General features: G+C 37.5%; 1 protein-coding gene across 1 annotated transcript; it reads left to right on the top strand.

Moving 5' to 3' along the window:
• The first annotated feature begins 16 nt into the window (after positions 1 to 16).
• On the top strand, positions 17 to 26676 carry ING3 (inhibitor of growth family member 3). The gene is made up of 12 exons (XM_002712106.6): positions 17 to 244; positions 494 to 565; positions 2904 to 3004; positions 4560 to 4625; positions 16180 to 16276; positions 18055 to 18126; positions 18956 to 19075; positions 19362 to 19519; positions 20090 to 20283; positions 21658 to 21850; positions 24778 to 24816; positions 26361 to 26676. The coding sequence occupies exons 1-12, from the start codon at positions 217 to 219 to the stop codon at positions 26475 to 26477; spliced, it is 1257 nt and encodes a 418-aa protein (XP_002712152.1). The 5' UTR covers positions 17 to 216; the 3' UTR covers positions 26478 to 26676.
• Positions 26677 to 26933: the final 257 nt, after the last annotated feature.

Consider the following 26933-nt stretch of genomic DNA (forward strand, 5'->3'; position numbering starts at 1 on the left):
GCGGCAGCCAGCCAATGACAGCGCCGGGCGGCAATGAGGCAAGCGCCGTCAGGCGCCCAAAGTGGTTTTTTTTTTTTTGTTTTTTTTTTTTTTTCGCCGGAGTCGAGCGGGTGCTGCTAGCGGAGGCGCCATATTGGAAGGGACAAAACTCCGGCGACAGCGAGTGACACAAATAAACCCCTGGACCCCTTCGCTCCCCCAGCTCTAAGGGCCGCGATGTTGTACCTAGAGGACTATCTGGAAAGTGAGTGCGCGGCGCCGGCGGGGGCCGCCCGTGGGACCTGCGGTCGGGCGAGAGCGCGAGTGGACGGGCAGGCGGGATGGCGGGAGGGAGGGGGAGGCGGGGGATGTTTCTCTCTCACGGTAACTGGCAGCCTCGTTGTGGGCTGCCCGCTCCCTCGACCCCCCCCGACGCACGCACGCACGCACGCAGTGACGCAGGCGCGTACGCTCGCTGTGGGCCCCGCCCTTCTGACGGACTCTTGTTTGACAGTGATTGAGCAGCTTCCAATGGACCTGCGGGACCGCTTCACGGAGATGCGCGAGATGGATCTGCAGGTGCAGAGTAAGTCGGCACGTTTGCCCGCGTCCGCCGCGCGCGTTCCGAGCCGGGCTTGCTTGCCGCCGCTCCTGCGCGGCGCTCCGCGGGCACCTAAGTTGTGGAGAAGAGCTGGCAGGGCCAAATCGCGCCTGGTTTTTTTTTTTTTTCTTCCCACGCTCCATTTATTATTATTTTTTTTCCTGTGACGAAATAAGAAGGCATTAGAGTATATGTATTGCTTCCTCGAAATGGGACTGTGCAAAAAAAAAAAAATGTTTTATATCCTCATGAGGGTAATACCGGGTGTGGGTTAGCGATGATCCCGTAAATGCTGAGATTTTGACCAGCGCCTTTATGGATCGAACTTGGATTTCAGCATCTGTTTGTACTTCTGTTCGAGTTCATTCCGAAACGTCCAAGAGCCCGGCTTAGGAGTAGATCCTCAGAGATCCCGGCAAACCTGGAGTGTCATCACACGTTATAGGATAAGCTTGGAGTTGTGGGCTCGATCCTCTTTTCCAGGCAGAATGAGCGGGAGATAAGATGTTGCTGCCAGGCTGGTCAGTGGTAATAATTGGCAGCGGGCTTCCCTGTCCTCCAGTGACGGCTTGCGAGTCTGGTGACTTTTTCTCAGACAAGGACTCTTAAGTAGGTGGCCCAGAGACTACCCGAGGTGGCTGAAGAACCTTTCTTTCGCAATCCACTCCGTGTGTCTACTTGGTGACCACCTAGGATTCTCTACCCAAAGGTTCATGATTCTGCTTTTCTCAGCTTCTGCACAGTTTTATGTAGCACGTAACAAGTGGGAATGTGGCACAAAAGCCACCTTTTTTTCTGTTGGTTAGATTGTAGCGTGGCAGGAAGTGAGAAGCACGATTCTGCAGCTGGCTGACAACATGCGTTTGAACTGCAGTGTAGTGAAAGGCCAGTGACACGCTGAGTAGAGTTCTGTGTAGGACGGAGTGTGGACTTCGATGTCGGGCAGATCTGCGTTTATTTTATAGCTTTATCAGTAGACTCATTGACCTCGATCGACTGCATTACCACTTTTGAGAAGTTTCCATTGACTGTAATAAGAGAATCCAATGAGAATTAAAAATAATACAGATAAGTTAGAATGTATGATATCTGATACAAAGTAGGTGTTAAAGAAAGGGTGGCTCTGTTATAAACATTTTCATTGCAGTTACACATTTTAAATTCTCTTAATTTGAACTTAGCTTGTACAAACTACAAGTTTTTTTAAACTAGCATTTTTTTAACAATAAGTAGAATTCTTTAAAGTTAATAGGTATTATGAATTAACAAAAATGACCATATGTCACGTAAGTTAGGGAATGCTTAAAGGAAAATACTTTTTTAAAAATTTTATTTATTTATTTATTTAAAAGAGTTACAGACAGAGAGGGAGAAACACAAAGAAGTCTTCCGTCCATTTGTTCACTCGCCAAATGGCCTCAACGGCCGGAGCTGAGCAGATCTGAAGCCAGGAGCTGGGAACTTCTTCCAGGTCTCCCACGCAGATCATTAGCAGGGAACTGGACCAGAAGAGGAGCAGCCAGAACAGGAACCGGTGCCCATATGGGATGCCAGTGCTGCAGGGAGAGGCTTACTCTACTATGTCACAGCACCCCAAAGGAAAATACTTTTTTATAAATTAACCATGGGACTTCTCAATCTTTAAAAAGCTGATTATGCACTGGCAATCTCCAAAAGATGAGTATAGTACAGAGATTTTCCTCAACCTAATTAGCAATGGAAATCTTTTTATTTTTCCTCTTTTTGGGAAAAACTATTCATTATTCTAGGCATATACTTCAGGAAAAACTTACTTAGAATAAATAATATCGTGTATGAAGTGCTAAATGGTTGTACTTACTGCTTTCAGCTTTGATATGAAATGATGGAATGCTTAGTGCCATTGAGCCAGTTGTTAAAAACTTTTTACTGATTTTCTTATGAAAAGCCATGTGAGGATATTTTAGTGGTGGTCTCTGTGAGTAACTGTGGTTGGGCACATTCAGTTGATTAAATACCGCTAGCCATTGACTGTGTCCCAACCCCCTGAGGCTGTACTCTTCAAAAACTGTGGTTTAGCTCTGATCCACTTTGTTAATCCTAGTTTAATTATTGGAAAAAATTAAAAAACAACATAAATAAGTAGTAGGGAAATGTGTAACTTTTAAAGATTAAGTTAAGTGAGCATTATGTATTTATGTAACTGAAGCATAACATACTCAAGTTATTGGTCAAGTGGAACAGTGTTTATTGTCAGATTTGTTTTCTTTCCTCTAAACAAAGCATGCCTATTTGATGTATGATGGTGGTTTTCTAAATAGGGAATGTTTTTATTATGTTGTAGATGCAATGGATCAACTAGAACAAAGAGTCAGTGAATTCTTTATGAATGCAAAGAAAAATAAGCCGGAGTGGAGAGAAGAACAAATGGCATCCATCAAAAAGGTATGTGTAACACTTCAAATTATTCATTAACAAATACCAGGACCCTCTGAAAAAGGTACCTCAAAACTGAAGAGTTTTCCTGATATCAGAATGAGGAATAGTTAGTTATCAGTGGCTCTTTAGAATTTAAATAAATTATTTATGTACTTTAGAGTTTCAGGTATAGGGATTTTTAATCAATAAAGTAACATTTTGTTAATTTACAAAATGATTTCAATAATCAATGACTATTAGAGAATAGTTCTCTATTAGTTAGCATTCTCTATACTATTAGTTAGAGAATCACTTAAAAAGTTCTTTTTTGCTTGTTTTATCCTAGTTACACATAATTACAGTTGCCCTGTCTTTTGATATATAATACTATATCCCAATTTTGGCTATACCCTGCTGTGGAAATCAGCAGACCTTGAAAGTTGATAGACTCACAGATGAGCAGAATCTTAATAGTTGGAAGGATCCTAAAGAAGGCTTTGGGTTTAAAGCACTGAATTTGTAATTGGATTTAGATAGGCAGAATTCTTTGGATTTTTATTAGTTGATAGTACTTATAGTTCTCTGCCAGATTCAATGGGCATCAGCTCTCACTTAGAGGTTTGCTTTAAAGGTACGACACAGTTTATTTAGGGATCAGAAGAACAACTTAAAGAGTTGGGTTTGGTCATGACTCGCCATTTAGCTGTATGACATTGGACAGGTCTTGTAATTGCTGAGTAATAAATACCTCCCTACACTCAACTTTCATAAAATTGTTCAAGGATCAACTAAGAAAGAAATTTGGAAACTACACATTGAATAGTTGTGTTATTAATTTTACCACATGGAGGAAAGATTATTTCTGTTAGGAGAAAAACACAAACAAACAAAAAAAAACCCTCAGAATCTATAACAGAAATGGTCCTGTCTTGGAAGCTACCTGGAGGCCCAGGTGTGTGTGAGTATAGACATCACATCTATATATCCCAAAGTCAGTGATTGTTCCTTTAACCTACCATGTTTTTGGTGTAGTGGAATTTATAAATACCCTGGAAAGCCTGGTACCCCATGGAAAGAGGTCTAGTTTTCCTTTTTTTTTTTTTTTAAAGGAAATTTTGCTTTATGTTGAGAAATCTAAAAGTATAGGTTGAGCTGTAAAAAGTTATACTGAATTTAAAATGGTAGTTACAGGACAATTGGAAAATAGTGGCATGCAGATCAGGATCCATTCAATAATTATACTTTTTCCAGAAAGTTTTTAAAATGAAGTGTGACTGTTCTTTATAAATACGATAAATAACTTTTTTTCTTCTAAATACTATTCATTAACTCACATAGCTTTTGCTAGTACAGAGGATAGAAATGGAGTAGTATTTCTAAGAATTCTGAACATCTTACTTTAATTCTTGGCCATTTTCCATAATTTCTAATCTTACCCACCCCACCCCATCTGTAATTGGGTTTTTATTGCTAAGGTAGGATGACTGATAATGATAACAAGGTATAATAATGAAGATGCAGTTTTATGTCCTACATATATATATATCTTAAAATGATTAATTGTTTGAAATTTTTTATTCAGGACTACTATAAGGCTTTGGAAGATGCAGATGAGAAGGTACAGTTGGCAAACCAGATATATGACTTGGTAAGTAAAATTATTACTTCATATATAATTAATTATTAATTACTTATGCATACAATGCTATCAGTACTTATATTATGGATTATATTTTAAATTGTATTGGCTTAAATGTAATTGGAAGAGCAGACTAAAACTTAAGTATTGCTTTGAAGGTTAATAATGTTTTTTTGAATTTCTTTGTGAATTAGTCATAGGTAGTACACATTGTTAATAGACTGACAACCTTACATTTTAGCCAAGTCTGCATTGCCACAAGAGTGTATCTGATATGAGTTTGTTTTTTTTTTAAGAATTGATGTTTATTAATCCTTATCTTCTTCAGGTTGTGCTTTACTTGACTGATATATCATTTTAGATGTTTTTGTGATAAAATACACATTTGAAGACTGTGTTGACAAACGTTCTTAGCTTTAAATAAGGAAGAGAATCATTTGAGTGAATATGAATATTTACCCAAGTGATGCTTGCAGATAGTACCCAACAAAAAGGTCAGCTGGCAAAAATGTTTGGAAAACACTAGATTTCATAAGCAGTAGTACTTCTTAGCAATAGAAATCACAAAAAAGACATATAATCTGTAGTATTTCTCAAATTGATGTAATTATGGTTTTCTTTTCTGTTTTTTTCATATGAAGCATCTCTTAAAATACGTACTTAAAAAGATACTCATTTTAACTTAAAGCAATAAACAGTGCTCACTTCTGGTTAGTTTTAATGTTTGAATTTCATCTTATTTTTGTGTTCTTTTCTGGTACAGTTTTATGACTAAATACGTGTATGTATATAATTTGTCATTGATGAGCAAGACACAGGTGAAAGACATTTACCTTGTGTGGTATGCATTATAAATGCGTACAATTAACTAGAAAGCATTTATCTTGTGAAGTCTTAAGCAATGCTTTTGTTTAATGAAAATATATTACTATAACAATGTAGGGTCTTTTGCTTATATGATTATTCTGAAAAATTTCATGTAAGAGATTGTCTAAAGAAAGGAAGAATAGCCTATAACTTGACTTATTGTGGCAAAAAAACCCACAAAAATCTTCATTGTTTATCTTGAATTATGTTTATAGTCATTTGCATGTGATTTCAAGGCTAATTTGTTTAGTAACATTCTTCCCTATAGTTAAAGACTGTGTTTATTTATCTTTTAGACACTTCTTCATATAGTGCTTTGGTTCTATGTGTTAATATTTTATTTTACTACTTTTTATACCTTTACTACAGATACTTCATATAATTACAAAAATATTTATAACATACATACAAACTTTGAAAAATTATGTGTGTGTGTGAATCTGATATTTATGAACCCCACTCTCCATCCACTCTGTGCCTAATATAATGGAGTTTTACTTTTATATAGTGGAGGAATGGAAAGTAAATACCAGGAAGAGTCCTTGTCCTAATGGAGTCTGTAAACTAGTTACGCAGACATACCCACAGAGTCAAGTGGAAAACTCATGTATAAAGATGTAACAAGAAAAGATTCTTTTGAGTACTGAGGGTATCTCGTAAAAATTAATTCATGTAGAGTTATTTGTTAATATTTTTAAGGGTATGAGATAAGTTTTGAACGGAATTTTATTCAGAGAGTCAGGAGCCTGGATTAGGTGTTGTATTTAGGGGAATGTGTTTTCCTCAGTTAAGTGAAAATAAATTATTTGAGGAGGATAGAGTACTGAGGCTAGAAAGTGAAACTATAAAAGATGATGTAAGAAATTGAGCAAAGCATGATGCAATAAAAAAGGGAGTGTCCACAGTGATTCTGGACAGACATGAGTTTGCTGACAGCATAACTTGGAAAAAAATATTTAATCCATACCTCAGTTTACTTATCTGTAAAACCATGCTATTAATTCATGCCTCACAGGAGGATTTGCATATGTGTATTTTATATATTTTTATATATAAATGTAATGCTCTTGGGTTGGCAGATAGTAGGTATTCACTCCTTTTGGAGGCTCAGTCCATCTCACATTTCCAACTGGAATCTTTGCTTTCCTGAAGCCACTGCTTCCCTTTCACGCCTGCCAAGTTGAAGCTTTTTTCTGTCACTTCCGTTAGTATCTCCAGGATCACTTTTTTTTTTTTTCTCTCTCTCTTCTGTCTGTCCTCTGCTCTCTTGCTTTTTCTTATTTTTCTTTTTCCTTTCCCTTCCTTCCTTTTTAAATGCTTCATTATTTCAGGGGGCATTGTAACCTTAATATACAGATCCCTCTTCTTTGATACTTAATCATCTTTATTATTCTCTACTTTTTACTGTCAGTATAACATAATGGCTTGTAGGCCAGGACCTTCATTTATTGAGAAATTGTCACCCGATTCACAGTTGTTGAAATTATCTTACTTCCTCATCTCTACTTTTTTGACTTTTGTAAATTACTTCATTTGCTAAGGACTGAACCTGACCATCATGTGGAATTGCTGTACCTCTGAAACATTTTCTCTAACTACATTTTCATTTTCTTCTACTTTGTCAGATTCTGGTTGAGCTCCTGAGTTCTTTCCTTTTTTTTTTTTTTTTTCAAAAAAAATTTGTTTTATTTATTTGAAAGACAGAGTTACAGAGAAAGGTAGAGACAGGGAGACAGGGAGAGAGGTCTTCCATCCGCTGGTTCACTCCCCAGATGGCTGCAACGGCCAGAGCTGTGCTGATCTGAAGCTAGGAGCCAGGAGCTTCTGGGTCTCCCACACAGGTGCAGGGGCCCAAGGACTTGGGCCATCTTCTACTGCTTTCCCAGGCCATAGCAGAGAGCTGGATCGGAAGAGGAGCAGAAGGGACTAGAACCGTCGCCCATATGGGATGCCGGCCTTCAGGCCAGGGCCTCAACCCACTGTGCCATAGCGCCAGCCCCTTGAGTTCTTTTCTTACCAGTGTGTTGCACTTTTTTTTTTTTTTTGAGTATCTTTACTTGCTGTAAGAACTCCAGTCACAGGTAGTTGCACAACTGGAGAAAATTATGCAGCTGTGTAGTTGGTTCCATTACAAATTCGTTGTTGTCATTATCAGTTGGGCCCTTTACATTGGCTGCTATTTGTTAGTTCTTGTATCTGAATTTGGTCAGTTTCTCTTCTTACTCCTCCCTGTGGCTATTCTCTTCTTATTCCTCCCTATGCCACACTTACCATTTAAAAATCCTGTCCATCTGGTGGGGACTTCATGAAATACCTCCTGCTTATCAATTTTGTAAAAACTCATGTGTTTCTATAGGCTTAGCCTCTCACCTCTTACCTGAAAGGATATGATGTTGATCCTCCCTTTTAGTCTTCGTTTTTCATTCTTGTTCTCATCCCTTCCCAGGCCCTCTGTGATTTGGCTGCCTCACTTAAACCTTCCTGTATATCTTCCACCTCTTTTCTTTCCACTACTTGCATACCATGGCATTTAAACATACTTAGGTCTCCCTCATCTCTGTAAAGAATCCAGACAACACACAAATCCTGTTGTGATTTTCTGACTCCACAGTAGTTAGTGTTGCCTGTCATTAGTTTATCTTTCAGCCTCTTTGATACTCCTTCCGTTTCGATTTATTCCTAAGTCCAGAGCAGTCTGTAATTTATTTATCAGCCGTCTACTCTCAGGTTGGTAACTTTTTCATTGCTAAGTCCACCAGGCACTCCTCAGCCCTTTTTAGCCAACTCTGTTGGGAAACGTCATGGCATTTACTATTAGCTTTTCATTCACATTCCTTCTCATGATTGTGGTCTGACTGCTGTCCCTGCATTGCTCTCACTTTTGTAGCCTTTCTCACTCTCCTTCATGAACCTGGCTTCTAATGGTGGTGTTCCTCAGGGTTCTGTGTGTGCCTTACATTGTTTTTTTAGTCCTCAAGTGGTTCTCAAGTAAAGCTAATTCTATTCCCTTTTCTACCCCAAATCCAGAAAGCAGGGAAGATCTGTTGCCACGCAATGAAGAATTGTTCTGTCAAATGCCAATTTTATCTCACACCCCCACACACCTGCCAAGTTGACAGACATTCTTCTGTGACTTTTGTGTATGCTCTCTGAGACTTAACAGTGTATGGTAACTATTCCTTAAGCCCAAACTTTTCATCTTACCTGAGAATTCCCAGGCTACAGAAATCAGTGTATAACAACTTAAAACTCTTAGCCTCTGTTTTTCCTTTTCTTAGCACCCCGAACACCCACCTTGGCCCCACCCCAGGCACCTTAACATTAGTCATTCAAACTTGGATACTGAACATCATCTTAGCCTACTCCTTGTCCCTGACTTCGGCAGATTTAATTAATCCTGTCTTCCTAAGGGCCTCTAATTGTCCCTTCCTCCCCGTTGCTTCTGCCTACTGTATTTCAAGTCCTTTTTAAAATAAAATGAAATATGATATATGGTTAGAAACAATTAAATGTACACATTGAGTATACAGTTTACATATTGACAGATGTTTATTCCCTAGTAGTAACCCATACCCCAGTCAAGATAAAGGGCATTGCCATTCACTCTAGAAAATTCCATCATGTCATTTTCTAGGATCTACTCCCATAGGTACCTTTCGTCTCACCTGAATGGCTGTAGTAGCTTTTGTAAGCGCTGTTGCTGTTGATTTATCACCCTCGTTCTAAAATACATAGTTAAGCATGCTGTCTCCTTGTTTGAATTCTTCAGTGTTTTGTCCTCAAGTTCTTGATTCATTTTATCATGTCATTCCAGGTCCTTTTTGATCTGGTTCCTGCGGGACTCTAACTGCTAACTACATCTCTTTTCTTGTCTCCCTCACCTTACCAGCTGCTGTGTGCGTACGTCTCTCCCTGACCAGTTGACTCTCCTTTTCCTGTTGGCTTGTTAAGCATGTCTCTGTCCTTCATAAACCTGCTTCTTTATTAAAATTCTCTTAATCTGGATATTTGTATCATTTATATTTAGGAGAAGAGGTTTGACACCTTAGAACTGAAAAATTATGTATGAGTGGTTTAAACAAAGGATTACTTTCCATACCTGGGTTTGGATAGCAACTTCACCATCATTAATGTTTGAAGCTGTTTCTAATCTGTAACTCCAACTATTCTAGGCAGACAGAACTGCACTACAAGATTGTTGAAAAGGGTGCATTTTTCAGTGTAGTTGACTCCTTTAAGGAGTCCTATAAATCTTACCCACTGACTTGTGTTTATTTCTTAATGACTCCTCATGGTTGCAAGGGAGGCTAAGAAATGTTATTTAATGGCATATTGCCACCCCAGATATATGGGGTTCTGTCACTAAGAAAGAGAGGAGGTAACCATGTATGTGATTAGCAGTTTATGCCCTACTCTTCTCCTTAGCATAATCATACCAGCCTTTGAATCATATTATGATTTATTTGCCTTCTCTGTGTATTTGTCTTCCTTGCTATGAATGTCAAGAACTGTATCTTTTTATTTCAGTGTTTTCCAGAAGCTACCAGTTATTTCTCGATAAATATTTATTGAACAATATCACTTGAATATGTTAATGGAAAAAGCAAAGCACTACTAACACGACTCCCAAGTCCTGAATGTGAGGACAGAGAGTTTCATGGTGTCATTGTTGATGTCAGATATATGTTAGTTGGGAAGTGATTTTTCAGAAATGGAATGTGCTGAGCTTTGTTCAGTTTGATGGACAAACAAGGATAAATGACAGTACCAATAGCTACCTCTTTTCTATATTTGACTTCAAGGAGATGAAAGTAATACAATTCAGGTGAGTTTAGTTTCCTCTCTAGCATCTTTGAAGGAGACCAGATATCTTAATGATCCTCAACTCTGCACAAATCTTTTTAGTATCCCTCTTTTTAAATTGCTTGCATGATTTTCTTAGTTTCTTCAGTTTGGATTGATTTCCTTCTCTGATATGTAAGCTCATTTTGACAGTTCTTTTAAGACAGGATTTTCGAGTGTGCATTCGCCAAAGGATATTTTTAAAATACTAAAGCTGATAGTGACGTGTGTGTTTTGGGTATCTTAACTGAGAAGTCTTTTGCTTTATGTTAATATGTATTTTTTCTTCTAATTTTAATTCCTTTGCTTTTAAAGAGCTCCCTTTAAATAACAGATTTTTGAACAGCAAAATGAACATTAATATGAAAATAATATTGACAATATTGGATACTCAACTCATTCCTGTTAAAGTCTTATTATTTTTATAAAATCAAAAATATGAGATCTTTCAGCCAGGCCCCTGAGGTCGTTAAGGTTATTGATCATTTGATGCCTTCTGAGTCTAACACAGTGGACTGATCAAATGATGAGTGGAAGGAAAAAGACTTTTGTGGTGATGTAAGATAGTGTTTTCCAAGCCTTACTCATTTGCTTCCTACCTTTATATTTTTTGTAACACCTGCATACCACCTATACTGAGAATTAAATTTTTGAGTAAAATTTATGTAACAGGAAATCTTACCAAGTTGGCACTACAAACATAAATGAAAAAGAAAACATGCATCACTTACCACCAATAAATAATTATTAAACTGGTTAAAAAAATGCCTTCTTTGGAATGCTGTGCAGTGCAAACTGCCATAGCTAGTATATTGTGGTATTTGAACACTTTATTTTTTGAGGTTGAGAAATCTTGCTTTATTAGCTAAATGGAGTTGCCCTATCACATTGTTATTTTCCCTGAAATATCAACGTGTAAATATCAAAGTAAAAGTCTATAAATACAGAGTATATATCTGTTATCTAAAGTACGTGGGATCAGAAGTGTTTCTGACTTAGGAGTTTTTTGGATTTTAAAATATTTGCATATACCTTACCAGCTGGGCATCTCTAATCTGAAATCCAGAATGCCCCAAAATCTGAAACATTTGGGAGACTGACATGATTTTCACAAGTGGAAAAATCTTCACCTGGCTTCATGTGGTAGGTTGTAGTCTAAACACACGTGTACTAAAAATACTGTGTAAAATGACCTTCAGGCTATATGAATAAGATGAATTTCATGTTTAGACTTAGATCCCATCCCAAAGTCTATGTCTATGCAAATATTCCAAAATCTGAAAAAATTTTAGAGCTGAAGCATTTTTGGTCCTACACATTTCAGATAAGGGATGCTCAAACTGCATGTAATTGAGTTTGAGTTCATCCCTCAATGTGCTTTGTAACATGGTATGTCATTGCATTTTTTATTTAAAATTTTATTCACTTTTAAATTTGATTTATTCCTATAATCAACATTGTCCTGATTACTTCATTTATCCAGGAAAGAAACCATACTGGTTAACATTAACTAATTGGGAAATTTGTGGGTTGAGGGGTCCAGTTAATGAACTCACAGTTTATTTCAATAGTTGTTTTAGTGAAATTTGACTAAGAACAACAAAAAACTGTCATGTTAAAATAATTTCCTTCTCGATTCCTGATACTCAGTGTTTGAACACTAATGTGTATTCCCTCATCCAGATGTCACTGTCATAAGGACTGTCAGGTTGCAGTACCTAATACAGTTGAATTATATACACTCTGATAAAATTTGAGCTTTTAGTTAATGCTTAAATGATTTTAGCAGCCTCCTGCAGTGCTCAGTGCCCTTGAACTTGCTGTTTTTTTAATGTGCTGACCTCTTCCTGAGATGATTATATCTCACCCATATTTTACCATAAATTGGGAATTCTTTAGCTAATACTCTAATTAGTATATATTTGTATATAATGTGGGTTTGACCTTTGAATTTGTCTCCTGTCCTTATTGCCTTTTACAAAAGTGATTAGATGTAGGTTATGTGCTAAACCCTCAAATATTTGAAACATCATAAGGACAGGTCAAATTTTCATCTAGTTTAAATGTAATTTTAGAGATGTAAAGAATCATTTCTGTGACTTATCATCATAAAAATACTTTGTCATCTTGGTTCCTTTTTCTCTCCGAATATGCCCTCTTTATTCACTGGAACCAAATTTTTTTTCATTGATGGAAATTTATCTCTTATTGTCATGGATTTCAACTTACAACTAATAGATTGATTGTAATTCTGAAAGGGCAAGCTGGACATTGGAAGAATTTGCACTGGAAATAGTAGATCACATAGAAACTTTTTAAGAACTATGTTTAGTTTTATTTGGGTCTATTGGGTGCATTTTAAAATTTGAATATTGGGAACCTGAGTAAAAAAGAAAGAATAAAGTGTTACACAGCTCTATGCAAAAATGTTAAAGGAAGAGGAGCTTTTTTGTTATTTGTTTTGTGCAGAGGGGCTAAATGTGACTGAAATAACTTTATAGTGTATGAATATGTTAAATAAGTTTGTCTCTAAAGTGGTCAGTTGTGGTTTATACCTAAAGCAGTTATGATTTGTGGTTATAGAATATGATTTGGTATTTTTTTTTTAAAGATTTAGGTATTTATTTGAAAATTGGAGTTACAGAGAGAAGGAGAGGCAGAGAGAGAGAGAGAGGTCTTCTATCCACTGGTTCACTCCCCAATTGGCTGCGATGGCTGGAGCTGCTCAGATCCGAAGCCAGGAGCCAGGAGCATCTTTTGGGTCTCCCACATGGGTGCAGGGGCCCAAGGACTTGGGCTATCTTCTAATGCTTTCCCAGGCCATAGCAGAGAGCCGGATGGGAAGTGGAGCATCCAGGACTCAAACCGGCGTCCATATGGAATGTCGGCACTTCAGGTGGAGGCTTTACCTGCTACGCCACAGCACCGGCCCCATGATTTGGTATTAATAGGACAAGGAATTTTTTGTGAATAGCACTTTTTGAAATTAAATGAGGGACAAATCAGTAATTAGACTCTTTGCCCTGTGATAGAAAACTGTGGCTAACGTAAAAATCTCTTTCAAATGGATCAGGACTCCTTTTACTACTATAGATCAGTTTTATAGGGTCAGGTGTGCCCAAGACCCAATATGGTGATCAGCTAGAATAGGTGCTTTACCTGCCCATGCTCATGCAGGTAGAGGGAATGCGCAGAATAGGTTTCAGTGAAATTCAGCTCTTATTATGGCTGTTTAATACTGTTTGAGTATGTTGGTACTTAATAGCTTAAGTTAAATCTATCAGTCAACTTACTTTCTGACCTCTAATTTGATTTAGTGATTTAGTACAGCAGCTAAGGTAAATCTAAGGAAGATATCCTTAATGTTGGATAATTGTTTATAGTATTAATTTATGCATAATCTTTTCTACATATCAGGAAGTGAGAGTGATTGGAAGCTTATCTTACAAAGCTCACTACCATAGATTCGTTAAGGCTTTTCTGTTTTGTTTATGAATTTGTTTTCAGAGTTACTAATTCATAGAGTTCTATTGCATTTTCTGAGCCACCTGGATTAAACATGTCATCATTATTTCCCACACTTTCTTTTGTAATAAACTTCATGAGTAATATATTTAATAAAATGATGCAATTTTTACATGCAGGGGTAGAGTGAGTTAGGACAATGTGTATGGTGTGGGGAAAAAGGTCATCTCACTCTACTGCCTCTACTTCCCTCCTCTCTGTGTGATACTAGTGTATCCTAGAGGCCACACTATTTTTTTTTCCTGAATATGCTGTTTGACTTGCTATCACTGTACTTTTTAAAATTGATTATTGTTGCTCTTTCTTTCCAACTATTTGAATACAATCCATTCTTTACCACCTAGCTTATTCTATCTCCTTTGTGTCTATCATAGTATTACGGTATATTTTTCCTTTACATGCTATTTCCCATGTGTTTTGAACTGTTGCCTATTTGTTGCATTAAGCCTATATCTATTTTAAACATTTAAAATGTGAAAAATATTCCATAAAAACTTTAATAAATATTGAAAAGTTTATATAGGTCTTGAATTGTCAGCTAAATTCTAATTCCTGTGAAGGCAGGGATTCTCTCACATTTTTGTTTTTCTTCCAGTTAAGCCACCTGCAAACACATGATAGGAGTACAATATTTATTATTAGTAATATAATGTAGGTAAGGCATGTGATGGAGTGGTTTCATTGCATTAAGTGGTCTTGAAACTTTTGAGCCTTTTTTTCTGATTTCCCTTGAGATTAAATTTTGACAATGAAGGAGTTATTCTTGAATAACCAAGGTCTGTGTTCACACTTTATCATCAGAAGGAAGCTTCCAATAAAGGATGCTCAGTTGCCTGCAGGTTCTTTGAATAGGAGCAAGTATCCATAGTACATGACCCTATGAGGTTTTTAATATTTAATTTACAACTTCTGTGAAGTTCTGAAAAGTAACATGTGTGAAGATGGAGGGAAGACTAGGCTTAAAATTTTTGACAGATTACAAACCAGCACTCCTGTGGCTGCTGTTAGAAGATAAAATGCAAATAATAGGACAATATTCCTAGTTTTTCAACTTGAATTAATATTATCCTGAGTTAAAAAGTAGTTGGTTCCCCCATGCAGTGGTTTAGCGAGCAGTGAGTGATAGGTATAAATGGCAAAGCCTAACTTATTAGAAATAGATCAATGGTAGCTCATATTTCTGTAGTCTTTTAACTGTAAGACTTTGGGCATGTTAACTTATACAACGGAGACAGTAGCAACCTATCTCAAAAGATTCAAGTGAGGGTGAAAATGATGGACGTCTATTGCACCAAACACATTTCCTGGCCTCTATTTAGACATCTAACATGTGGACCTTGTCTTTTACTGCTTTTGTTCCTTTCTCACTCATGTTAGATATGCATCATTTCATTGGAAGTCTTACTTAAATTTGTGCTCTTACTGCTGTATTATTCTGATGTTTGTAAGGAAACTATTCCTACTTAACAATAACCCAGTTGTACACTAGACTTTAAAAAGAGAAGTCAAAATTGTACATGAATATTTTTCAGATTTTTTATTTCACTTCAAAGTAGTAAGTTTAGAAAAATATTGAAAATATTTAATATTAAGTAAAAAAGTACATTAAGACATTTTTGCTAGTTTGAGGTGTCATAAAATTTCTGAAATTAGTCAAAAGATATCTAAGTTAATGAGGAGATAAAATTTTGCCACCTTAACTAGGGCAGAAAGATTGCAAGTAAAAAAATCATTTTGACTAGGTTCTTTGGGGATTGCATTTTCTGGCTAAAAATGCCTTTTGTTTCAGTCCTTTACATAAATATTTATAAGCATAACGGTCCACTTTCCTGCCTTAGAGAAATGTATGTGTAGAGTATAGTAAACTCTTTGTTGATGAAGGATCTCCCATCATCCTAAATCGCAGTTGTTACTCTGTGGCAGCATGGATGGCCTTATAAGTAGGAGATTAGGCTGAATGTAGTCATAGGGCGTATTTGGAAACAGCTAGCAACCCCCTGGCCCCTCCTCCCACCCTCAAATTCCCAATCTCAGCATTGCTTTACTTTTCATATCCCTACTCTTCTTAAAAGAAAGTATAGAACATTTTCTAACAAATTGAAATTTGGGTTTCTAAAAATTTATCATTTATGAATGGAGAAGAGAGATCATTTAGCCTACCACCCTTATTTTATGATAAAAAAATCTCTGAGGCATAGAATAATTGACTCGCACTCAAGAATACTAAGCCGATTTACTAAAAGAAACAAAGATTTAGGTTTCCTCATTAAGCTGACACTTTAACAGTGTCCCAAATTTTGGTGGTTATCTTTGATCTTCTTTGAAACAGGTAGATCGACACTTGAGAAAGCTGGATCAGGAACTGGCTAAGTTTAAAATGGAGCTGGAAGCTGATAATGCTGGAATTACAGAAATATTAGAGAGGCGTAAGTAAAATTTACAGTTTTCCATCAATATTGGACAGTACATGTACAAATCACTGCGAAAGCGCTTGTCCCACAGAGGCTTTTCAGATCCTGCCCTTCGGTGGTTGGTGTTGTCTGGGTCAGATAGCTTCGACCCCTCGCAGTGGCAACGGTTTGGGTCATGGATACTGAGAGATAATACAGGATATCATCTGCTCACTTTTTATGAAAAGAATTCATTTCATCCTTAAATGTTCACATATACTAATAAGATAAGTGGTAATAACAAAGATTTAAAAAAAAATGTAACCATTGAGAAACAAATTAATCATCTCTTATTAAATGCATTGACTTTCCTCTGCCTATTTATGCATTGAAGCTTTGAGGAAGGTTGTTAGTTTTTCTTAAGAACTGCCTTAAGGCTTTTCCTTAATTGGGTGTACTAAGATTTGATTTAGTTCTACAACACTTCCTCTTTTTCTTAAAGAAGTCTTCCCTAAACATTCCCTTATTCACAAGAAGCCATTTTAATATTTCTATGCAAGCTCAACTTGATCTCCTGCAAAAACTTTCCCCTGTCACTTCTTGGGTTTAACTCAGGAAACCAGGAGACTTGCCAAATTTGGAGGTATGAGCTCTGTTTCTTTAACAGATTTAGCATTTCTTCCAACCTAAATAGATAATGTACATAAAAGCAGACAGTATGATGCTAGGCCTAGGGTAGGAACCCATTAAGTACTAATTGAACCAAATAAATATTATGAATAATTTCTTCTAGAATTTATATTAAAGCATTTATAAGGTTTTTTTCCTTGATGATTTTCAATAGCAAGATTATGTATCTTGTTTTTTTATAGTGCTAGGCTACGTGTCTCTTCATATACTCACTAGTCAGCTAGAGAAGCCAGTTACAAATCCCTCTTGCTAGTTACATTTTTTAATGCAAAAGTAGATCCAACACTTTAGATAATTATCTGATTTATTTGTGGTGCTTTTATCTTGGAGGAATCCTGTCTGAGGTTAATAAGTATTTGGGGACAAAATGAAGTGTTCTGTAGCTGCTTTCATTTTTTTTTTAATACTGATGATAGCTGTGAATATGATGATTCATGCCTATTCAGTACTGCAGGAAGGTTAATAAAGCATCCTAAGGACACAGACACATGAAACTAAATTGGACCAAGTTACAAAAACCATTCCACCCTGTGCCCTGCCATAATTTCATCTCAAGGGATCAATAATAAACCCAGAAAATGTCTTTGCAAGTATTTTAAGCCTGGTGTTAGAGATTCTATTTCTCACTTTTTGCAAGCAAAATCCCTAAATTATTTTAGGAAGTCTTTACTATCATATGTCATTTTAATGATCAAGGTTTTTTTTTTTTTTCCATATAGCAATGACCTTATCACCTAGAACTTAGGATCTCCCATTAAAAGTTCTTCAACACAATTAAAGTAGGCTGAGTCTTTTAGATCTTGCCAGTTCTGGGCTTATAATGTCCATTCATCCATTTCTCTTGCACTCACTTTGTTGAATTCCCTAATTCGACATTAGATATTAGCATGCCATGAGCTATATTGTGCTTAAGGTGAATATGGAGAAATGTATTTCTCATTGTTTAGAGAGGAGAGCTCTGAGTAGAACTGGCAAAGCTGACCCTCTGACATGTCTAACTAACTCGGTCTGGGCATGGACATCAGAGCTTGCCAGTCTTCTGCCTCAGGGAGTGTACTTCCTGTAGTTTGTTGATTTCTGTGGTGACATTTAATGTTGGCGTATCTCTGTGCCTCTTTTTCTAGGATCTTTGGAATTAGATACTCCTTCACAGCCAGTGAACAATCACCACGCTCATTCACATACCCCAGTGGAAAGTAAGTTTGGTTGAGTGCGGTTAAGTTTTAAGTGCCATTAAAAAATCATTATACCACCTGGATATTCTCTGTTATTAGCTCTGCATAACTCAATGAGAAATAAATACCTTTCCCTTTTATTTTTGTGAAAGAATTTTTTTTCTTTTCAATTGCAGGCAGATGTATCTTTTTCATTTGGGAAAAGCATGTTTGGTTTGGCAACAGGTCGACTGTTTATGCTGAAATTCATAGCAGGGAGAATGTATGGTAGTAACAGCAGCATATACTCCCTGCCTGCCTCCAGCTGTCTGAGTCTCTCTAGGGAGTGATACAGCAGAGCCAGACCGTAAACTATTTTGTGGGAGTTTGTGTCTTTTTCATCCTGGACTTCTCGGTGCTTAGCCGAAGGTGTGGTATATAATACATCTCAAGTGCTCTCTGAGTTAGTGATTAAAGGAATTGTCAGGTGGCTGATTAGACAGTTGACTGACTGTAATGATACTTTTTTTTTTTGACAAATCAGTTTGATAGAAAAAAGGGTATTGAAGACTATTCCAAAAGTAGATAATGTTTTGAAAACAGAATTCCCCTCGTGTTTTATGTGAAGCCATGGGGCATCATGGATTGATTGTCTTCAGTCCTTTGCTGCAAGTGTTTAAAGTGTCTGAGATGTCTGTGCTTACGTGTGACACAGAGTTCTGCTTGTCCTCTCTTCTGAGAAAACGTGATGGTCTGAATTTCATGAAGAACTCAGGTTATAACTTCACTGGTTTGTAACTGGTTGGAAATATTATGCCTTGTCCATAGTTCTCTAAAATTTATACATGTGAATTTTTTATTTTTTGTTCAGAAAGGAAATATAATCCAACATCTCACCATACAACAGCAGATCATATTCCTGAAAAGAAGTTTAAATCTGAAGCTCTTCTATCCACCCTTACATCAGATGCCTCTAAGGAGAACACATTAGGTAAGTTTATTTCCTTAATGATGATTATTTGATTAATTGAGCTTTTTTGTGTGTTAGACTGAAGGGAAATGAAAACGTTTAGGCTTCAAAAACCACAGTTTGTTTACCTGTGTATTGTCTACCTGGGAAAAAGAAGAAGGAAAAATATAATACATTATTCATTTGACTCAATTCATAGTACATCAAAAATTTAAGTTTAATGACTGTATCTATGCTAGGAAATAATGTATTTTAAACTCACTAATGTGTTATGGTCTGCAACCATTTTTTCTATATTTCTACATAGGTTGTCGAAATAATAATTCCACAGCCTCTTCCAACAATGCTTTCAATGTGAATTCCTCCCAGCCTCTGGCATCCTATAACATCGGCTCATTATCCTCAGGAACTGGTGCGGGGGCAATTACTATGGCAGCTGCACAAGCAGTGCAAGCTACAGCTCAGGTAAGAAATAAAAGGTTTTAGAGATAAAATGTTATGTTTGTTTCAATCATTGGCAGATCCTTGTAGAAAGAACTAGATATGAGCAGTAGTTTTCTGACATTGTATAATTTCATTTTAACGTTGTATTGATACCTGACATTTTATTTAATGACTAGTAGGTAGGAGTCCCCTGGTTGATAATGAATGGTACAGAACAGATGTATCATGCAGACCCTTCATCTGGTAATCACTCCTGTTGCCCATGTCTTGACTGTAGTCACAGTACGTGCGGGGGTCATTCTTTGCTCTTTCTGTCAGTTCAAGGCTTTCTCTTTAGCAGTGGTACAGGTTGTCCTGTTTACTCAGAACAGTTTATCTCAATTCCAAATTAAGAAGTTACCCATGTGGTAATTACTACCTGTGTAAAAACTAATTTTAATCTTGCCATAAAATAGCTTAAATTCCAATACCGAAAAAAAATAATTTAAGCAAAATAAATACTGAATTAACCAAAATGATAGTGAACCTTATAAAGCTTGAAAGTCCATGCATTTACATAATATTAATGCTATCAATGCATGTCTATTGAAGATGAAAGAGGGACGAAGAACGTCAAGTTTAAAGGCCAGTTATGAAGCTTTTAAGAATAATGACTTTCAGCTGGGAAAAGAATTTTCAATGCCCAGGGAGACAGCTGGCTATTCATCGTCGTCAGCACTCATGACAACATTAACACAGAATGCCAGCTCATCAGCCGCCGACTCGCGCAGTGGTCGGAAGAGCAAGTAAGTGTGCACGTGACTGCACCTGCTGTACCTTTGCTGGGTGCTCAGGCCACTTGGCATCCCTGCTGGGCTTCCTCATATGAGGGTACTTCACAGACTTCATGGAAAAATGGTATTAAAAGATGTGTTTATTTTGATGCCAAACAGTTTTGGAATTTAACACTCTTGGTTCCCTGTCCTATCCACAGTAAGTATTCACATGTTGCTTGATAGTCATAGTTTTCATTTACTACTTTTGTGTATTTGTATTCTTTATGTTTTGATGAATCATATTCAGTCTGCTTAAAAATACAGAGAATATCTGTAAGGTAGCCATAACTAATATTAATTCTTAAAAGTACTGCCTATAATATAAGTCAACAGTAAGTGGTAACTTTGATTTTAATTATTTTAAAATCTTTGATTTCTTTTTAAAAGGATTTTTTGGAGTACTTTTTTTTCCCAAAAAAAAAACCAAAAAATTCTGAGTAAAACTAAACCATTATAAAAGTTATTTTTTGGGGCCGGTGCCACAGCTCGCTTGGCTAATCCTCTGCCTGCGGCGCCAGCACCCCGAGTTCTAGACCCAGTTGGGGTGCCATATTCTGTCCCGGTTGCTCCTCTTCTAGTCCAGCTCTCTGCTTTGGCCTGGGAAGGCAGTGGAGGATGGCCCATGTGCTTGGGCCCTGCATCCACATGGGAGACCAGGAGGAAGCACCTGGCTCCTGGCTTCAGATTGGCGCAGAGGCCATTTGGTGGGTGAACCAATGGAAAAGGAAAGCCTTTCTCTCTGTCTCTCTCTCTCACTGTCTAACTCTGCCTGTCAAAAAAAAAAAAAAAAAAAAAAAAAAGTGGCCGGTGCCCTGGCTCACTAGGCTAATTTTCCACCTGCAGCGCCAGCACCCCGAGTTCTATTCCTGGTTGGGGCGCCGGATTCTGTCCCGGTTGCTCCTCTTCCAGTCCAGCTCTCTGCAGTGGAGGATGACCCAAGTCCTTGGACCCTGCACCCGCATGGGAGACCAGGAGAGGCACCAGGCTCCTGGCTTCGGATCAGCGCTGTGTGCCGGCCGCAGCGCACCGACTGCAGCAGCCATTGTGGGGGGTGAACCAAAAGAAAAGGAAGACCTTTCTCTCTCTCTCTCTCTCTCACTGTGCACTCTGCCTGTCAAAAATAAATAAATAAATATAGTTTACAAAAGTGTTATTTTTTGTTGCTCTAAGTAAGTGTGCTTTTAAATCAGATGACTTTAGCTTAATGTTAGACATACATTCGTACATTGATGCCATTTCTTTTGATACCACTTATTTAGGAGTTATTCTCAGGTAATTGATGATGATGATGATGATGATGATGATAATGATGATGGGCAAATAAGACTGGTAATACTTTTTCAGGAACAACAACAAGTCTTCAAGCCAGCAGTCCTCCTCGTCTTCCTCCTCTTCTTCCTTGTCATCGTGTTCTTCGTCATCAACTGTTGTACAAGAAATCTCTCAACAAACAACGGTAGTGCCAGAGTCTGATTCAAACAGTCAGGTTGATTGGACTTATGACCCAAATGAACCTCGATACTGCATTTGTAATCAGGTAAGAGTCTGATCCGTGTCTATGGAAGCATAATCTAAATGAATTAGAAAGATGTGTCTCTTTTTTTATTTTTTAAGATTTATTTCCTTATTTGATGGAGTAACAGAGAGGGGGAGAGAGAGAGGTCAAACTTTCATCTGCTGGTTCACTCCCCAGATGGTTGTAATGGCCAGAGCTGGGCAAGACTGAGCCAGGATCCAGAAGCTTCATCTAAGTCTCTCAAATGGGTGACAGGGGCCCAAACACTTGGGCCATCTTCCATGCTTTTCTCAGGCCATTAGCAGGGAGCTGGGTCAGAAGTGAAGCTGCCAGGACACAAACTGGGGCCAGTATGGGGCGCTGGCATAGCAGATGGCTTTACCCACTGTGCCACAGCACCAGCCCTGGAAGTGTTTCATTTTTTAAGCACTCTTTTTACTCTAGTTAAAAGTTACCCTTGCTTTAATTGATATATTTTTATCCCCCTTATAAAAGTCAGAAGTTTGCTAAAAATAAGAGGATAGTCCTTAGATATAACCTGAAATTAAATATTTCGGTGTACCACTACCAGACACCAGTTATATGTATTAGCTGGTGACTGGAAAGTCCAAGGTCAAAGGTGCCAGCTCATTTGGTTCCTGGTGAGGACTCCCGTCCTAGTCTGCAGACAGTGGCCTTCCACTGTGGACTCATTGCAGAAAGAGGGAGTGAGCTCTAATGTCTTTTGATACGGCACCTTCCCTATCAGATTAGAACCCCACCTTATGACCTTCACCACCTCTTCACAGGTATTGTCTGCAAATACATATTGGGATTTAGGGCTTCAAATGAATTTTGGGGGGACACAAACATTGCTTCTATAACACATATGTACATATACACACATGTCGTATAGTGAGTTTAACAGTAGGAACCACAATGACTTTTTTAGTACCTGGCTTTTTTAACTAAATCAGGTAATCAAACAAAATTTTTCTTTAAGGTCATTTTTGAAATCTCATGATTATCGCTTATATCATGTACTGTAATTTATTGAAGCAATATCTAGCTATAGATCATTTTAGTGATTTTGATTTGTTTTTGAATTTGTAAATAACATTATGATAGACATTTTTATTTTTAAATGTAATTCATTTTATACAATTGAATTCAAGGATAATCCATTAGAAATAAAATTGAGTTATAAATATCTAATACAGACAAAATATATTCTAGTAATTTATTACTGGAAACTAATCAGCATGCCTATTTTCTAAACTCTTTGCAACACTATTTAGATATTCTGTTAAAAACTTATTTGTCTCATACATTTATGTCACATAATTTATGTTAGTATTTTTTATTTATTTATTTTTTAAAAATTTTTGACAGGCAGAGTGGACAGTGAGAGAGACAGAGAGAAAGGTCTTCCTTTTTGTCGTTGTTTCACTCTCCAATGGCCGCTGCAGCCGGCACACCGTGCTGATCTGAAGGCAGGAGCCAGGTGCTTATTCTGGTCTCCCATGGGGTGCAGGGCCCAAGCACTTGGGCCATCCTCCACTGCACTCCCGGGCCATAGCAGAGGGCTGGCCTGGAAGAGGGGCAACCGGGACAGAATCCGGCGCCCCGACCGGGACTAGAACCCGGTGTGCCGGCGCCGCAAGGCAGAGGGTTAGCCTATTGAGCCGCGGCGCCAGCCGAAGTATTAAGATTATACTTCTGTTGACATTTTTAATGAGTTGATTGCTAATGGTGTTGACTTATTTTTCTATTGTTTTTATTAGATAATTTATTAATATTTTGCTTTTGTTTTGTTTTTTTAATTTTAATATTTCAGTTTTATTTAATTATGGCTATCATTCTTTTTCTTTAGAAGTCACCCATTAATGAGATGTTTAGAAAGCCTTCCTCTCCTGTTACCTTGTCCTCTGATACATTTTTTTCATTTTCTTTTGTTTGTATAGTTTTGTCTAGTTCTTGATAGGCTCAGTTTATTCACATTTAAACTTTAAATCTAATGACAATTTATTATGTTTTATGATGTAGCTAAAAAAAAATGGTCTTTCATCCACTGATTCACTCTCCAAATGGCTGTAACGACTAGAGAGGCTAAAACTACTACACCACAGCACCAGCCACTAAAAAAAAAAAAAAAAAAAATTAAGTTTTCTAGCTCTTCCACTATTACCTGACAAACCTTTTTGTTAGTATCTATAATTAAGGAAAGAGTATCTTGTAAATACCCTAGCAATAAAAGTACGTTACCTACAAAAGAACAAAATCAAAATGACTCCTGGTTTGTCTTTTGTACCAGTAGAAAGCTAAAAGGTGATAGAGTATGTCTAGGACTTTTAGGGAAAAATTGAGAGCACCCAAAACTTGGTATGCAGAGAAGTTGTTCCCATGCGTAGGACGGGTAAAGATATTCTCACTCGTGCTGCGAGTCAGAAAGTGTGCCATCTGCTGAACCCTGTCTGAAAATTATGCAGTCCATGGAGAACTAACATGAATTCAAGATTTAGGAAGTGGTGCTAAAAATGCTGGGGATGAACAGCAGAAAGGAAAATGAGAAGGACAGTTAGTAGAGAACAGGTCTACAAATTTCAGTCAAGTGGACTGTGGACTGCATAAATGCAAATGTGCTGGTAGGACCCCAGACGAAGTAAAAACCTTCTGTAGGTGCATAACCCGGAAAAGAACTTACATTTTTACAATAAGAACCATCTACAGAGGTGACTATGTCCAGGTGTTTTACGTAGTAAGTTCTTTCTGACATTCAAAGAGCTGTTGCCTGCCACCCCTTCCAACACAAAAACATCTTTTAGAAAAGAACTGTATACCCTGATTCTGGATGTAATTGTGTGTTTGATATAGTTCCCTCTATTTTCTAACAAAATCATAGGCAATTAATTTGGATTTAGATGCTTGTTACAAGGTCATAATAAACTCTTTAATTTTCTTTTAACTAGGTCTCTTACGGTGAGATGGTGGGATGTGATAACCAAGATGTAAGTATTAAATTTTTTTTGGTGGTGGGGGGGAATGAAAAAAATCACAGGTTGCTATTACATGAGTGTTTTTCTTGTTTACTGTGCCTTTGGTCAAAGAAAAGAGGTTTGCAGTTGGTTAATTATAATGCTAGAGTACTCCTATCCAGAACAGGGTAGTGTCCTGTAGTGTGTTCCCTGTGTTGAGTTTTAAAGCTCATTTTGTAGTGTTAGGTGCAGATTACATTTCTGAAAAGTGTTAGGTTGCAGGGGAATGACAGGCACCCTCCTCCTTTGCTGAGGAGTACTGTGTTTACCAGAATCAGTTCATTTATCACGTTGTGGAAATGGAACTTGGAAACAGTGTGTGCATCTAGGAAGCTTGATGCCGAGACAGGGTGGGAGAAGGGAGGGTCTCCTGGTGGAGATTGTTTGCTTCCCGTTCGTGTAGTGTGTTCTGCTGTCCTCTGTAGGTGTCAGCTGATCTGAGTCTCCTCTGATATGAAAAACAGACAAGTGCTGAAAGGAAGGACTTTTCATTTACTTATTTTGGAAGCTTAGTTATAGTTAGATATATTTTTTAATTAAATGGTGAGAATATTTTTGTCTAGTAATTTTGACTCGCTCCCTGTTTTCATACAGCTCAGCCTCATTTTAATCCCTCTTTTAGTCCCTGGTCCAGATGGGTAAGGGGACCCTGAGTTCTGTAGAACTGCTAATCAGTAATTCCAGAATCCTAAGATTAACAGGAGTTTCACTTTTATAAAGAAAGCAGTCTGCAGATGGATGGAGGTTGGCTTGGTGCGATAACAGTTGTGATTCCCCTGACCTGACGGTCTCAGCAGCATGTTCACGTAGATGGGGACAGACCCTCCTTCCACCACCCTGGCCAGAATCACTTGTGCGCTGTTTGTGGTATCGCAAAACAGTGTCATCTGGCCATTTCAGGAACGTTGCTGTCAGCTCCCTGCTGGGGTGGATAGTGAGAATGATGAATGAGATTTCTGTCAATAGCAGCAGCATCCTCTCTCTGATTCTGCTCATTTCCTGGTGTGCTCTTCTGAGTGCCAAGTCCTTCCATGGAAGAGGGTAGAACTGTTTAATATGTTTCAGAAGGAATGCATTTCCTGCACATCTCTGGGAATAGGGACACCCAGAAAGGAAACCCTTTTATGTCTTCAGTTAGAACTCACTTAGTCCACTCTATGCAGGGGCAAATAGGCTGAATATTAAATAGCATCTTTAAAGTATATGTATCTTCTGCTGAAAGACTGATCTCACATCTTTTTTTCTTTAAAATTAAAGTTATTTGGAATTGTAGAAATGGATCGTAAGAATTTCTGAGTTGTCATTGACACATAATTTTTCTGTCTCCCTTTCCTGATCTGTGAAGCTTATCAAAAGTTGGACTAAATGAGCTCTAAATCATCTCCTAGATCAAAAAAATTCTCATTTCATATCTAATTCTTACTAAATAGAGTACTTAGTCTCCTGGGCTTATTTTAATGTACTTTCCATTCTTTGGAAGTACTAAAAACTATTTTGTTTGCGATTTTGCTTTCCAGTGTCCCATAGAATGGTTCCATTATGGATGTGTTGGACTGACGGAAGCACCAAAAGGGAAGTGGTACTGTCCACAGTGCACTGCTGCAATGAAGAGAAGAGGCAGCAGGCACAAATAAAGGTGGTCGTTTTGTTTGAGGAAGAAAAAAACTGCAAGTAAACATTTTATATTGGACTCTAAACAGAAGAAAAGAGAAAGAAGAAACAACACATTTCCAGGCAACCACTTAAAGGATTTATATAGACAATCCTGTAAGATCTTGAACTTGAATTTTATGGGTTGTATTTTAATAATGTAAGTAAATTATTTATGCACTCCTGGTGTGCTATGAATATTATTCCAGTTAGCCTTGGATTATTTCAGTGGCCAACATATGCAGACATTTGTACTCCTCAACCATTTTCTCAAAGTAATGGGCATTCTATAATTTAGACTTCAGAGAATTCCAGCAATGAAGATTTTAAGAAAAGTATTTTATATTCAACAGGTATATTCTGCTGCATGTACTGTACTCCAGAGCTGTTATGTAACATTGTATATAAATGGTTGCAAAAAAAAAAAGTCAGTCCTTCTA

The sequence above is a fragment of the Oryctolagus cuniculus genome, chromosome 3 (assembly GCF_051225735.1).
Source record: "Oryctolagus cuniculus isolate XC-2025 breed Fujian yellow rabbit chromosome 3, ASM5122573v1, whole genome shotgun sequence".
NCBI classification, from domain to species: Eukaryota; Metazoa; Chordata; class Mammalia; order Lagomorpha; family Leporidae; genus Oryctolagus; species Oryctolagus cuniculus.